Source organism: Nesoenas mayeri (assembly GCF_963082525.1).
Source record: "Nesoenas mayeri genome assembly, chromosome: 4".
NCBI classification, from domain to species: Eukaryota; Metazoa; Chordata; class Aves; order Columbiformes; family Columbidae; genus Nesoenas; species Nesoenas mayeri.
Window position 1 is genome coordinate 21,907,972 of NC_137540.1, and position 15,912 is coordinate 21,923,883.

Below are 15,912 nucleotides of genomic sequence, written 5' to 3' on the forward strand. Positions count from 1 at the left end.
ATTCAGAGCTGCTCTGAAGTGTCAGCTAAGTGCTCTCCTGTTATATGCCCATCAACAAAGGAACTGGAAACAGCTTGTGCATAATGATTGCCAAGGGAAAGCTTCAGCCCTCAGTCAGTCACAGTAAACTTGTGCTAAAATCCAACTTAATCACCCAGTTATGTAACCCTAAAATTCCAAGCACATCAAGAGCAAAAAACGCCAAGTATCTCCTGGAATTAACAGCTAATTTATGCAGTTAGCAGAACCCTGATACCAAATACTCTCTTTTGGTTTACATTTGCATTCGAAAAGAGATAAATTACAGTTTAAATGAGAAAATACATAATTATGCCTTTAGCACAATGCTTTTAAAGTACCACATTCAATTACAAGTGATGATAATGTACACACGACAATAAATACTCTTTTAAAGTTCATCAGGGAAAGGTATCACCAGTCAGAAAAGGTGCCCATTAGGTATAGTTTTATACATCCATTATGCCAGGGCCCACTTTGCTCATGTTGTCATGCAAAGCTTGGCAATTTCTAGAAGACAACTGAGGCACGCCTTCCTCTCATACCAGTTTACAGGAATCTGCTTCCTCATTTTTCTTTTAATCTGGAGAATTCATATTTAACTCCATCAGTGAAGTAGCAAAAGGAAGAACTATACATGTGAAAGGCATTTGGAGATGTCAGCAAACAGCTCATTGATTTGCAGAAAGATTAAAGCTCCATCACGTTCAAACAGACACTTGAAAAGAACAGAACTCTTCTCTATCCCAGCCTTTCCTGCCAAGGACCTCAAGAGAAGTGATAAGACACCCTCCCAAATGTCTGTGTCTGTCCTAAAGTCATGCTGAGATGATACTAAGAGACTATAATTATGCCAAGTTAAAAGTAAAATCATTGGGCAAGTCTTCATGCTAAAGTCATAAAAACTAACAGTCAAACCCTTTTAAACATGCTGGAAACCTGCCAGAGCATCCATTGGGCCAACAGAAGATCAAGATGAAAAAGAAGTGTTTGAGAAAGATCAAGCCATAGCAGAAAAGTTAAATAAAATCTTTGCATCAGTGCTCTCCATAAAGGACTCCAGAAAGGTTCTGCGGGTGTGAGAACTAGTTTCAGACTGAAGTGTGAGTAGAAGAGGGTTTAGAAAGAAAGTAAAAAAAAAAAAAAAGTAAAATGAATAGTAATAAATCACCAAGACCAGATGGCATCCATCCATGAGCTGTAAAGTAACTTAAATATGGAATTGCTGAACTACTAACTGTGCTGTGCAGCTTATTGCTTAAATTGCCCTTATAAAAGGCATGGAAGGTGACAAACGTGACTGATTTCTTAAAACGGGTCTGGGAGAGGGGAGGGAACACTCAAGAGACCAGAGTCTAGTAAGTCTCATTTCTATATCTAGCAAAACGATTGAAAAGAGGAGCATTAGCAGAGAAATAAACATGCTATAATGGAAGGAAGTCAGCACAGCTTTGGCAAAGAGAGGTCACGTCTCACAAATGAGTAAGAGCGCTCTGATGACAGCACAAGGATGCTCTGGTCGATACAGGCAACGTCTGCACGATGGAAATGCTTTGCACATGCCAGGTCTAGCTGCATCCCACAGCCATATGGGGTGAGACCTAAGAGAACACCAACCCTCCCCTCCTCCTCCTCTCCTCTGCCCTGGTTTCCACAGGAAGGAAACTGGGGCGTGCAGCCCGGGTATGGGCTGCAACACCGTCTGTCGGCGTGCCCAGCGTGGGTAATTACTGGTCTAGGACCTGCTGCGCTTTGTATCAGAAGGTATACAGGGATGCAATCACGGCCAACTTGGATTTTAAAGCTATTAGAAAGATCTTCTGAAAGCTCTTCAAGAGAGCTTAGGGTTAAGGAGGAGGGCTATTCAAGAATTAAAAGCAGCTCAAGAATAGGAGACCAAGGGTAATAATAAATGGACATCTCTCACACAAGTGATGGAGGTTACCAGGGAAGTCTCATGGAGTTCTGCACTGGGGCCTGTGCTGAAAACTGTACTCATACATCATCCAAAAAAAATATAACCTTCGGAAGTGACAGAGCTTGCTGATGACTCCAGATGATGAAACCAAGAACTCTCTGTGAAAAATCGCTGAAAAATCTTACAAAACTGCCTGGCTGTCCGAAAAAATGAAAGGCGAAAATCACTAATTGCAAGACAATGCAGGCAGTATAATCATCTTCCACCATACGTACAAAATAATTGGTTCTTAATTAAAAGACATCTCCCAAAATAAAAAGACCTAAGTTTAATCTCGACCAGGTTGTTTGAAAACGTTTACTCAGCATTCACGAATGGTCAAAAAAAAGCAAAGGGTGAGAGAGACGAGTCCAGAGCAAAACAGAAATCCTAATTTTGGTACTGCATAAATCCACTGTGATCTGAATACAGCATGTCAGCCTGCTCTCCTTCAAAACTAATACAAGGGGCTAGCAAAAGCACTGAGGGAGGAGATGAGGATGGTCAGGGCTACCAAACAACTGACAGACAAGGGGAGATTAAATTGACTTGCTGATTCTTGAGCTCATAGAAGAAATGATGGGACTTGCCAGAGATCCGTAAGTGATAAACGGCGTACACAGGATGAAAATGAATATATCCACTATTACTACAAACAAAAGAGTGAAGTGGCACTCCATTAAATTATCAGCTACCTGCTTTAAAAACATCTCCAACAAACAAATATGCATAATTAAATTGCAGAAGCGATTGCCACAGAACATTTCAGATGTCAACATTATAAATGTATTCAAAAAGGTATTAGACAAATTCACAGAAGATACAGAATGGTTATCAAGCACAATTGTCCAAATGCAATCTCTCATTCAGAAAGAACCTAAATCACTGACTGCTGGAACAGGCAAATGAAGAAGATTCCTTTTACCCCCGTCCTGATCTTAGGCTTTCTTTGCAATAGGCCAATTTAAAGGATGACAGGCTGTGCCAGATGGACCTTCTCACAGTTTTCACATTCTTATGCATCTCCTTAAAACCACTCTCCTGTTTTCCTTTAAACTTTCAGAGTTTTAACTGAAACGCTCTAGAAATTTAAGAAGTGTTTAGATAAAGGCATTAAAAGCCAGGGCTGTTACAAAGTTCTGCAAAGAAGTTGAATCTCTTTCTCTGCCCAACCATTGACCTGCTTATAATACAAAGAAAAAGCCCAATAAGACTTACAAAAACTACCTGAAAAATAGTACACCTATTAAGTACAGCTATGACAGTAGTTCTTAAAAATTTTCTTCTGTGTCTGCACTATATTGTGGTAGGTATGTAACACAAGCCTTTCACATAATTCTCTGGATGGGAACTGAGTTGCACTTTATAAAAAAAGTAAATAACAGTAACAATACATATATAAAAATTTTAATGGTAAAGACATCCACTTCTCACTGTGCCAACAGTTTAGATTGTATGAATGCAGTATTCCTCTTCAAAATAACATATGCAAGCAAAAATCATGCAGGGAGGAAGATCAAGGGGCGCTTGCTGACCTTTTAACAAGACCAGCAATCACACACACAATTTATTAGCAAAGAATGAACATTGACAACTCTTATCAAAAATCACTGTGGTAATACTAATTAAAAATGAAGGATGTGGAGACTGCCAGATGAAAGAGATTACAAAAATGTACCTAAATTTAGACACCACAGGATTAACAGATTGCAAGAGAAATTAAAATAATTACCATAAGGGTTAACAACCATCATCCTGCAAAATGTAAATGGAGGAAAATTAATCTTTTAAACAATAAAAGAAGTTACTTATTGGCTTTATCACCATGTACAGATGACCTAAGTAATCATCCCCTCCAATCTTGCCCCAGAGGTATGTAAGGTTAAAAAAAAAAATAAATCTGCTGTTCTTAAATATTCTAATTTTATTACATTTATTTTCCTGCTGTTACTATAGAAATCAGAATACCAGAAAAACTTACAGGATTCAGCACCGAATAGGCACAGACCAGCTTCCACAAGTATATTATAAGAGGAAATTAGGAACATAATGAAAAGACAATGAACATGCTATTTACTAATAAAAGACACATAATTAATAAATGTAGACTTAAAATAAAATCTTAGCTATTCAGCTGAGCTACATCTGAATTCTTAATTTAATTTTATTACTTTCCTCAAGGTTATAAATTCCTCTGCCCGTTCATATCCCATGACAACATTAGCACGGGAACTTCACAGAAATCTCCATGTTCTTAAGATGCTTTTCTGCCTGCCTCTACCTCATCTGCTCTACTTTAACTTTCTCATTTGGAAAATGTATTCTCTATTCTTCCTCTAATGCTAACATCAACCTCTCTCCGCCTTTGTATTTTAAAACTTCATACTTGGGGGAATTACCAAGGGCATAGCATGAAAGATCCTTGCAATGCTACATTTTTATTTTACTGAAAGTTACATCTTGCACTTTATAGGAAGGATTTACATTAATTTGTAGTAAGCTTTGTTAGCTTTTTAATTGCATTACATGCATAGTATTATAGGGTTATTTAAAAATATCCGGAATAATGACTGAATTTTATAATGAAAAAGCCTTCCATACTGCACTACAAACTCGAAGAGTAACCAGTAGTGTCACAATTGCCTGCAATGGCAATAATAGGACAGGCACTTAGCTCAAAAATCCATAGCTTGAAGCTTCTCCTAATCAGTCAAAAGCACCAATATATTACTCTCTATATTCTGCTCTTAATGTTTTGTATGTAATATCCAACAAACCGCAGCCTCTACTGAAACCTTTTTGTTGTGAGGACTGAGCTGCATATGATGTAATGCAATAATTTCAGAGATGGAAAAAAGACATGGCTGATCCAAATGCTTGTGAAATCTATTCCCAGTTTTTAGACTTGGCTTTTGAAGTTCACTTTAGTAATTCTTGGTACCTCGTGCAACGCTTGGTGCTGTTTTTATCAGGCAGACTTTCACGTCCTTGACTAGGGTAAAAAATTTCTGTAAAAATCTGACAACAGACAAAAATGCAATGGGCAGGAAAATCAGAACACTTACACACCTATGAGTTATTCTAGCTGCTGCAAACCAAGGAAAATCAAAGCAGCAAAAGAACACACAGCACATTAGTCATTTGGTGCATTTGCAATGAATGCTGTACTTGAAGGTACTCAAGTGTCTCAATAAGGTGTCTCACTATTACTAAACTCTTTCAGTATCCCAGATGATTGCCATTTTACAGCTAGATAAGGCCCGAATGGTCAATAAGACAATTTGGGTAAATTTCCTAAAAAGAGCAAAATATTTTTGAATTTGAATCTCTCTTGTTCGGAAGTTCATAAGGATTCTAAGTCTACAAAGAGACCATGCAAAACCTAAAATCAAAAGAAAAACTGAATGGGATAGGCGATGGGAGCAGAAGCCATGGCCCCGATGGCAGCCCCCATCCTACCACTACTACCGGTTACCCATGTCAGGGGAACAAGGATCCCCATTGTGCCATGTCTTGGCTCCTGCCAGGTTTCTGTTGGCAGTGCTGCACCCATCCACGGCTTTTATCCCTTCCTGAGCCTCTGAAGGGTTGTCAGCCATTGCCCTGACTTAACATACAGGTGGTGGAAGTGGATACCTGGGCAGGTGTCACCAGTGGCCTGCAAGACAGCAGCTGCCACAGAAATGTGAGCAAGAAGAAGCATCCCTTGCTTTCCTCTGGGATTCAGGCATCTGGCTCTGCACTGCAAACACATAAACTCCTACTATTGAAAGACTGGATTTCTTCCAGGACCTAAACCGTCACGCTCTTTCCAAAAATATTGGGGACTTTTCCTTCAAAAGGATGGAGCCAGAGAAAGAATTGTTTTAGCTATTAGTTAGTTCAGTGATTAATTCATCCAGTAAGGGAGAGACCAAGGGAACTTGAAACTAACTTCCCTACCTTCCAGGACCATGTCTTAAAAATCGTGTTTTAGGCTGTTCCTTGTAGCAAACAGTTCATTTTGCATAGCTTCAGGCAGAATCCCTGAAAATAAGCTAGCGTTAAAACACATCTTATTTTGCTACATCACTTGCTTTCAATTGTGTATAATTTTACCAATTTAATGCTCTGGACTTGAATTGTCCATGCATATGCTCGCTTCAGGTTGAATTAAATTAGAAATTTTCAGCTGAAGTATTTGGTTAAGCCTTAAGAGAAACTTGCTCCCTCCCTTGAGTTAAATAAACAACAGTGCTTTTTTTTTCTGTGGGATTTTTGTTACTTTAGAGTAGGAACCTGAAATGTTTCAAAGCTTAAGTCTTGATTCAGGGACAGTCTTTTGTCATTTCCTAGGAAAATCTTCCCCACTAATATCCCTCTGTTATCCCAGATCCCTAGGATCCATTCAAAGTAAGGCTTCCTCGCCTGCAATGAATGAAGCAAAAACCCAACAGTCTCTTGCTACATAATACTATCTCATCCCTACAACTCATCCAAACTGATCAATGCAAAAAGGATGGAGTCACACAGGAAAAATAATGTGTGATAACATAAGTTAAAGGTTTGGTTATGCACACAGTCATTAAGGTGTGTACCTCAAGAGCTCAAACTACGATTTCACAGGCCACCTTAATTTTGGAATTTTGCAACTTCTTGAATTTGAGCTTGCAGTTTTAAGAATATTATTGCAACATCTTTTGAATCTTATTACATATGCAATAGTCATCCTTTAAGAGTGTTTACCTGCAATAAGAATTATGGGGTGTCGCATATATGATGGTCTTTTAAAGATTTACTGTGGATTAAAACTAAAGTTATATGTATAGAATATTAGTTTTTATTACAACTACTATGCTACAAAAGAAGTGGATTAAACCAAAAGGCACACTGTAACTTACACAGACCTCTTTTCGGGCTGTTTTTAGCCATTTCTGTAACAGGCTGAGTGGCCATTTTCTTATCCCTCAGTTCACATCCTCACATTTACTTAAGCTCAATCAAAGCAAGGAATACATGCATTATCCATAAAGACAAAGACCACACTTAATGAGATATGTAACATGACTAAATGAAGGCAGACAAATACTATCGGTCTTCCATAAGCCTAGCAGGAAATCAAACCACATACTAGTGGGGGTGCATTTTGCACTGTATTGACACAATAATCAAAGGTTCATTTAACAGCTATTAACAGCAGAGACCCTTATTTGTTATCCATCTATCCAGGCCCTCAGAATAAGAAAGAAACGGAGATCATATATCATGGCCTTGCAGAAACATTACGACTTCCTTTTATTCACAGTAGTTAAGAGTAAACGGAAAATTCATTTAACGTAAAACAAAGCAACATAATTCTGCTAATGCCAGCCTCTACTTTCACTCTTTTTTAACTGTTCATTGAAGAAAACGCTGAACCCTCTGGAGCACCCAGTGCATGGTACTGGCAAGGGATCCTATCCTATTGGATATAGGGCCCTCCTAATTGCTTTTTGCATAGAGATGGGAAATGACCTCACCAGACACAATATGAAGAAATACCAAGAAAATCTTGGCCATGTGATAAGAGAAGCATAACTCTCTAAAGTCAGCAGAAGGAAAAGTAATTTTAAAGCATCTCCTTTCCATACTGCATCAACTAATACATGTCCTAAAATGCCAAGCGCAGTAAAACACTCAAAAAGTTGCACCAAGTGAACCTTAGGGAAGTCTGACAAATCTCATGGCACAGAAATGAAGGCCCACGTTTTTAACTTCACACATTTTCAGGTTCATGGTAATCAAGAAATAAAGGCAAGACCAGCTTTCAGTAATTCCTGAGCAAGTTTCAAACCAGTGTATTTGCGCAAACAGAAATATATATTATGTTTTGCACTTATCTGAACACTTCTTACTGGAAGTGTACTGGCTGACTTGTACAATTCCAGGAATTAATCTCTGACCTTAGGTGAAAATTGGGAAAAGAGCTACATCTCCTGAACTTGGAATCACAAAACACTTTAGTTTGGGAGGGACCTTGGAGGTCTGAATTCCAATGCCCTGCTTGCAGCAGGGCTAATGTCAAAGTTGGGGCAGGTTGCTTGGGGCCTTGCTCAGTCAAAGCTTGGACATCTCCAAGGATGGAGCTTCCAGGGTCTCTCTGTGCACTGCTCTGTTATTTCACAATCTCATTACGAAATTTCGCCTTCTGCTGCCCAGGAGGCAGTTTGTTGTCCTAGACTTGCAATCACAGCCTCTCATCCTTCCACTGGGTACCTCCAAGAAGAGTCTGACTCCATGTTTTCTATAATTACTCGTCAGGAAAATGAACATTGCAATTAAATCCCCACTGTGCCCAGTATGTTTCTGGTGGCATGAGTCCAGCTCCCTTCCTGTCCCACCCAGCACTGATCACCACTTGATCACAGGTCTCTCTACAGTTTCTCAATGACTTTCCCATGTCAAGGAGCCCACAACTCAGATTCCAAATGCAGTCTCACAACTACTGCCCTGAGTGGAAACGTGAGAAACTTGGAACAAACGCCTCCTGCAATTCCCATCGAGTAGGAAATGTGAGTGAAGTGAGAGAAACTCCCTCATTCCAGTGTTGTGCCTGTCATCACTCTGGAGTAAGCACTGAACTCCTACCCTTTTACCACCAAGGATATTTCTTGTCTCCATCAGGTACTTCAAAAGCCCCTGTCCCACATCCTATAGCTCAACACAGCTCCTGGTAATTTATTTTTCTTCTCTTTTGACACACCTGCCTTCTCCTAGCTTCGGTAGCTCTGCAACAAGTATATTGTTAAACATGTAGAAGACCAGAAGACCGCTATCTATCATACATAACTGTTTTGGGATGTCTTTATTTTGCATTCCATGGCACTGCAGTTCTTCTCCTGACTGGACACTAAACTTCATTATAATTCTCCAGGCACTTACCTTCAAGGCTTGCAATATAAAGCTCACAATTGATCTCAACTTCTGGAAGTTGAACACTAACAATGTGCATGTGCTTTCATTTGCAAGCAGGATTGATTTCCCTGACCAATAAATTTTGACCCCCCAACTGACTGACTTCAGATAAGAGAAAGCTGCCTCTGTGTTTGAACTTTTAGTCTACATTTCACCAGGAGAAATAAACTCTTCAAAGTTCACATTTTCCCTTGGCTTTAGTTACAGATATTTTATCTTTGATGATTCCCTAATGTTCAAGTCACAGTGGAGGCACTTTCAAGAAGGAAAATGGCTGACAGTACATTTTCAACCACATGCAGTGAATCATCAGTTCCTCCTCTTGCAAAAAAAAACCCCAAACCAAACGATCCTCCTTTGATATTGCTCACTGCTTTGGGACCAGATCTCATATGCATTAATTATTTAGGCATTCCTAAATCAAAGAAAGAGTATTAAGATGGATAGCAACAAAGTACCTTCTCCAAGAAAAACATTTCAGAATGTTTCAGAAGATAGCGTGTTAATTCTTTTCCTGTTTGTGGTGTGATGTGTTTTTTTTTTCCTTACCTCTAGAAAAAAAACAAACAAAACCCTTCTCGGATGAGCATACGATGTTACCCCAGTTTGACTGCCTGTGTTTTCACTTAAATTTTGACTTTACTGTCTTAGAATAAACACTAGGCGAATGGAACAAAAATTAAATTATACTCATCAAAAGCTAAGCACTAAAAATACAAACTTAAAATACAAAGGAACACACATACTCAGAAGGAATGGTTCCTTGGTTGATCCTTCTTTTTGTTTGAATGCATCATAAAAGAAGTTATGTTTCATTACTGAAAAAACGTTTTGGCTTCTTTCATGATTGCAAAGAAGGGTAATTAAGACTGTCAAGAAAACATATTGAACAGCTGTATATTGTTAACAAAAGCATCATTGTACGACTGTGCTGAAAAAAACTGGCAATTTAAACATTCACATTTCCTAGAAGTTAGATATTTTTCCAAGCTCCAGTAGATACCAAGAAATGTTCTTTTCTATAAACCTTGGTAATGTATCAGTCATATTTCAAGCCAGCAGAATGCTCCTGGTTTGAGAACACATCCACATACATAAGGAGAAACGGATGGCGGTATCAAAGCTTTGCCAATTGAAAACTGAATCACTGAAAAAAATATTAAGCTACTTTTTAAAATGAGATTAGTTGAAATTTTCTTAGACTGCAAATATGCTTGAAAACCAAATAAAGACAGAGTAATCCTTCCAGCTTGCACTGAAAAGGACCATTAAGGAATACTTACTCATCGAAGATCAGGTCTGGAGCAAAATAGAGGAACTGGCTGTTTGTATGTTTGTATGATCTCCAACTCAAGGCAAACGATGACAGACACATCCACGAATACTGTATTAAAGTAATTTGGTCCTCGAGAGGCAAGTTTCTAAATCCTAGAGATCAAACCAGAAAACTCCCATTAACTATATTGTGCTCCACAAGGGCTGGCCAAACCAGTGATGAATACATCACTCATTATTTTCCTTGTATTAACAAATGAGAGCAACACTCCCACAAAGTATACTTCTGAAAAAAACCAAAACCATAATTCTTCATTCCAGTGACAAAATATGTTTTCCTCTTAATAGGCTATTATTCAAAATGAAAGCTTTTTAAATATCCATCACAGACATATGAAATAAACATTACATAAATCAAAAAAACCCAGCAATCTTGTCTCAGAGGTTCATTTCAAACCCCCCTGTGAGGGATTTCAACACAGTCCACAGATTAAAGATGCAATTTGTCAGACAAATAGTTCATTAATCCAAAAGAAAGATCGAACAGAAATGTCACCAAACGCCTCACGGTCCTACCTGGAAGTATCTTTGCCCACTTCACCACCTGAATCATCTGCTTGCCAGCCAGGCGGTTTAAGGTGGAAAGCAGGTACTCTGCTGTGTCTGGCTTCGAACTGTCGTATCCTGCGTATACAATCTCCGGTTCAATGCTTTCAAGGATCTTAACAGGAGAGGGAGTAAGTGCTGGTGAGATAGCAGACATGTGGGGGACAAGTGCTGTGTTGACAGAGGGCTCGGTCACGGGTGGGATGTACGTCGTCCCTTCCTCGGGGCTCTGGGGTGGTGGCTGCTGCCGCTGCTGGGGCTGCTCCTCATGCATCCCTTTCAATTTCCCCAACTTCTTGGACTTCCGAGCTGTGAAGACAAGCAGCACAAGAGCCAAGTCAGCACAGAAAACCAGTGTAACCTTGGCTTTACAGAAAATGGAAGTGTAAGTGTCATCTCAAAGTTCTCAAGTGAAACAGGAGTAGAAGTCACCAGGAGGTGAAGAAAAGCCTCACTGCCTGCAGCACCATTATGCTGGAAGAAGGACCAAGAAACACATCTATGCTCATTTTCATGGCTTTACTTTATGTTAGAAGTGACAATGTCTAGTATCTGTCTCCATACAGATGATGCATAAAACCATCCTAGTTACTGTAGTTGGTACTGATTAAAAATTCCAGAAGTTTATTTCTTTTGTAGCTTAAATGAATCGCTTAACACCTACAAATCTGTAATTCATGTTCTCCATCATATCTGGTAATCAAAAGGAATCTCCCTGGCAATGCCCAAAATTGGCAGACCCAAAGCCCTCCTAAGCTTTAGAATCCTAGTGCTCACCCTGGCTGTGCCTTAATTAGAAATGCAGTCAATCAATCCCAAACAGCCTAAGCCAGTCAAATCCCTTTGCTTCTGTTGGTTTGATACTTCCGTAAGACCTTCATTCCCTTCTCCTGAGTACTTCCCTTCCAACCCAAAACAGTTTGTGATTCTGTGATTCTGAAATGATGCTAAAAATATTTACCCGGCTAAAGAAAAAAACACGAAGCCTCGTGTAACACCTTCCTTCACTGCTATCAACATTTCTATAATGAATTTTTTTTTCTTTAATGCTACTCTCCCTACTTTTCTTTACTAAGTACTCCCAGAAGACAGCAGCGTTAGCGTGCTTCCACTCTTTACAGGGATGCCAGCTGTTCTCTCTGGGTTGCCTTCCCAACTTTGCTTCGTGAAGCAGATATATAGGCAGGCAGAAAGTCCTGCTCCTGCACCAGCAAAATCATCTGCAGCATGAGGAAAGAATGGGAAATAGAAGCAAGACAATTAAGTTTAAAAAAAAAAAAAAATCTACCACAAAACCAAAAAAAACCTACAAAACCACTGCCCAAAAAAAACCAGAAACCAAACCAACCCAACCCAACAAAAGCCTATCACCTATCACGATAGTAAAACACAACTGGAATAATCTGTAAAGTTAATAAATAACTAACTAAATTGAAATGTTCGCAGTCCTTTCAGAGCAACTTCTCTCAAATCTAGTCTTTCTTACCTATCTGTACACAGTTAAAACTCTCGTCTGGACTTTTATCTTCCTGTCTCTTGATTATTGCAACATTCCTTTTACTGGCAGCAGTAAATACAAGTCTATCTCACTCCTACTTAGAACACTACTGCAAACACCCTTCTTAGTCCATGCCCTGTCCAAAGTCTATCTTATTGAGTTTTTTCTCCTGTCATCAGTTGCCCCTCCCTATCTTTCCTTAAATATTATAATATATCACCTTTTCTGCACTTCAGGATCCTTTCTGGCCAGCCCCCACCTCATCCCTCCTCTCCTCATTATCGAAACACGGTTCCATTCTGTCTCAGCACGCCGTGCCGCTGCCTCCTGGGAGATTCTCAAAGCTTGCTCTATGTGCTTCTTCCTACTAGAGTGCAGAAAGCCCCCCTCAAAGATCCGCAGGACCACCTCATAACTCCTTAAACCTCACATTTTAAGGAGACCCTCCTCCACAGTGGAGCTGCCGTTGCCCCAAGACCATTGCTGGCTGCAGCAGCCACAAGTGTTTTGCAGTTTCCTTGAACTTGGGGCTGCCTGCCCAGAGGCAGCAGCTGCGCCAGAGCTCGTAGTGCCGGTGAGGCAGGATATAGACGCCCAAGGGCCAGGAGAACACACGCACAAGTGCAACAATAGCCTGTTGTTTTCAACATTTCCTTGCTGGGACAGTACCTTGAACTCTGAGGAGCTGGCTCATCCCAAGTTCCAAAAGAAAAGCTGATTTGTTAGGGTAAATATAGGTCATTGCTATAGAAAACAGCAGTGTTACCACTCGTACACAAGATCCTGAAGATACCCAAACAGCTGCTCTTTGACTATCATCTTGAATCACCATCCCTGGAGTTGTTTAAAAGACATGTAGATGACGTTCTTAGGGACATGGTTTAGTGCCAGAGTTAGATTAATGATTGGACTCGATGATCTCGAGAGTCTTTTCCAACCCAAATGATTCTACGGTCTTAAAAACCTGAATACAATTCACTACTACTGCAGCACGAATTGCACCAAGCAGTAAGTGCAAAAACCTTAACATCTGTTTGGTGTCAGTTCCATCACACAGTGAAAGAAGGATCTTCCTGTCTGATTTCAGGAGATGTACAGAGAACTTCAGAGGTCTTTGTGTAACTTTCACTGCTTTTTCTTCAGAGAGCTGGGCACTACACTTCATTAACTCGCCTACAGCATGTGTATCTGCTTTCAACAACTTCTTAATTTCTCTGTACCTGCGAACATCCAGATCAAGTGAGGTGGGCTGAATTTTTTAATAAAATAAAAATCTGCCAGTCCTAATAAAATTTAGGCTAAAATTATATTTTTCAATATCCACATATATTTAGCAAAAACTTGCTAATTATCTGAAGCACTAGCACAGATTACATAGGGAAACAGAGGAATAACTATCATCTGAGGTCATAAGGAAGAGATGAGACAAGTCTGTCAGGAAAAGTTTCACTGCAGCTGATTCTGTCTCAAGAGCCAGGACAAACAAGAAGACCCTTACAAAAGTCCCTTCCGCTCTTATTTCTTACTTTTCTATTACAAAACCCTTAAAAAAGGCTCATTCAAACAACGAAGCACAACTGAAGGATTTTTCATCCTCCGGTGCATCAAGTTACATGGATGCTGACATCGTTCTTCAAGATGTAATTTCCGTTCCTAGTACCCAAAAAGCCATTTTACAAAGCAGCAGCTGATCAGACATTTTGTTAAACAAGCTTTTTCCTCACTCTGCAAAATAAAATGGAGGGAGTTACAGGCAAATCAGACAACTCTGATAAATTTAATTCTGAAAACTAAGTGAAAATGCTGTTGTTCCCCATTTGGTGCAGTTGCACTGCCATGACAATGTCCTAGTGAAATCACTGCGAGCATTAAATACAGTTTGCATTTATCTTAGAAAGGCAAAGCTGAACTCACACATTTTCCAACAAAATAAATCCAAAAAGCAAAGCAAGGATGGCCAAGTTCAGCAGAATATCTGATGATGAGTTAACAGAGATGTTTGCCACTGAAAAGAGAGTTTAAAATTAAGCCTGAAGGAGTGGATAGAGATTAGTGTTTGCCGTTGTTATTCATTAAGTTTTATCAGGCACTGTTTTTTCCTGTTATCAAAACAGGACTAAAAATAAAGAACTTTACATATCTTTCATGTTTGCAGAGGCAAAAAATGTATTCTCACTGTAACTATATCAGAATAAGAAATGTATTGGTTTACCAAGTCCATTAAGTATCTAGCAACACAGATAACTGATTACATATTTATTAACACATAATTTTGTACGTTCTATTCTCTAAGAGTTTTTCATTAAAAGAAAAAAAAGAAATAACATTCTTCCACATATAATACTGGCATAAAAACGTGTTTTAGTTTCATTTTCTTCCATTATAATGCCTTTAAAATGAAGCTGAGAAAAAACATTACTGCTTGACAGTCATGTTTACAGTGAAGAAAACTGTATTTTTCATTTGGCTTCATGCCAGTACTGTAGCTCAACTGGTTTGGTAACTCCCACAGAAACCAACAACTAAAAGATTAAATACAAACTCTGAGCAGTACGTACTCCAAGTCGGTCTTTTGAAGCTATTTCTCACATTCACTCTCTAACTGCAATGCCAATGGGGTACTTCATACAGCAAAGCTTAAGGCTGAAGCCTATTTAGGGTTAGGACAAGGCTTCCATCCAGATGGCTGCACAGCCAGTGACCGCACATTATGTCTAACTGCAGGACTTCTTGCCCCTCCCGTCCAGCGTTATTGCAGCCAGGATATCGTATTGTAATCCTTGTATTTTTAAATCATCCGAGATAGAGTAACAGCTGAAGAAAAACAAACAGTTGTGGAAGACACACTGCAGATATAACTGAGGTTAACACCCCAAATATCTGACACAGCTTTTGTTGAATAAGAATTTTAGAAGGTCTTGTACATTGCAATAAAAATAATGAAATAAGGTGAAGTTTTGGAGAAGTGACATAAAGTTGGACTTTAAAAAGGCACGTCCAACAGGCCTCCTCTGTATCTCTAGCAATAAATTACTGTATAACAGAGGAATAAATAAGCTAGAAGCCTGACCACAAATAGCAGTCCCCGTTCCTCTGGAAGCAAAGTTTTACCTGGATTTCATATAAGCAGGCCTGCATCCAAATGTTCAAAGAAAAGCCTGTAAATTCTGCAAAATCACATGCTGTTCCTCATGACTGGAAGATCTCAACATCAGCTTGCTTACCACCCTCAATGCCAGTCCCACCTGCCTAGATAGGGACACTGGTATTGCTGCAGAGACACTGAAGAAGGCTCAGGTGCCATATTAAAATCAGTTTAACGGAGTCTTGAGCACTGTTAAGACTACAAGGCAAATTAATCTCTTTCACCCTTACTGCAGCATTGGCTTTATGATCCAGCAAAAAGACCAGACTTAACCATTTGAAAACAGCTACTGGCAGGAGACTGGGCTGAATTCAGATCTGGACAACTGGTTCCTTAGGGTCTCAGGACCCTTCATCTGTAAGACTACTGGCCACAAAGGCAAAATCTACAGACCTATGATTTCGGGATCAGGAATTTTCATACGATCTGTAAAACACTGAAGAGGTTTTCTCCATCATCTGCAGCAGTGAGTGCTGCTGT

The 15,912-nt window shown here is 39.4% G+C and overlaps 1 protein-coding gene across 3 annotated transcripts in view; it reads right to left on the reverse strand.

Annotated features, from left to right (window-relative positions):
- The window catches only part of NR3C2 (nuclear receptor subfamily 3 group C member 2), a gene marked incomplete at its 3' end in the record, with an annotated part of 201,279 nt that overhangs the window by 21,175 nt on the left and 164,192 nt on the right, over nt 1-15,912 (reverse strand). For 2 of the 3 annotated variants that reach the window (XM_080343531.1, XM_080343530.1), the window contains 2 exons: nt 10,760-11,098; nt 10,192-10,336 (listed from right to left, as the gene is read on the reverse strand). In XM_080343531.1, the coding sequence (XP_080199657.1) occupies nt 10,192-10,336; nt 10,760-11,098 (484 nt within the window). The remainder of the gene's footprint in view (nt 1-10,191; nt 10,337-10,759; nt 11,099-15,912) is intronic. The other variant, XM_080343532.1, reaches the window with a different exon arrangement.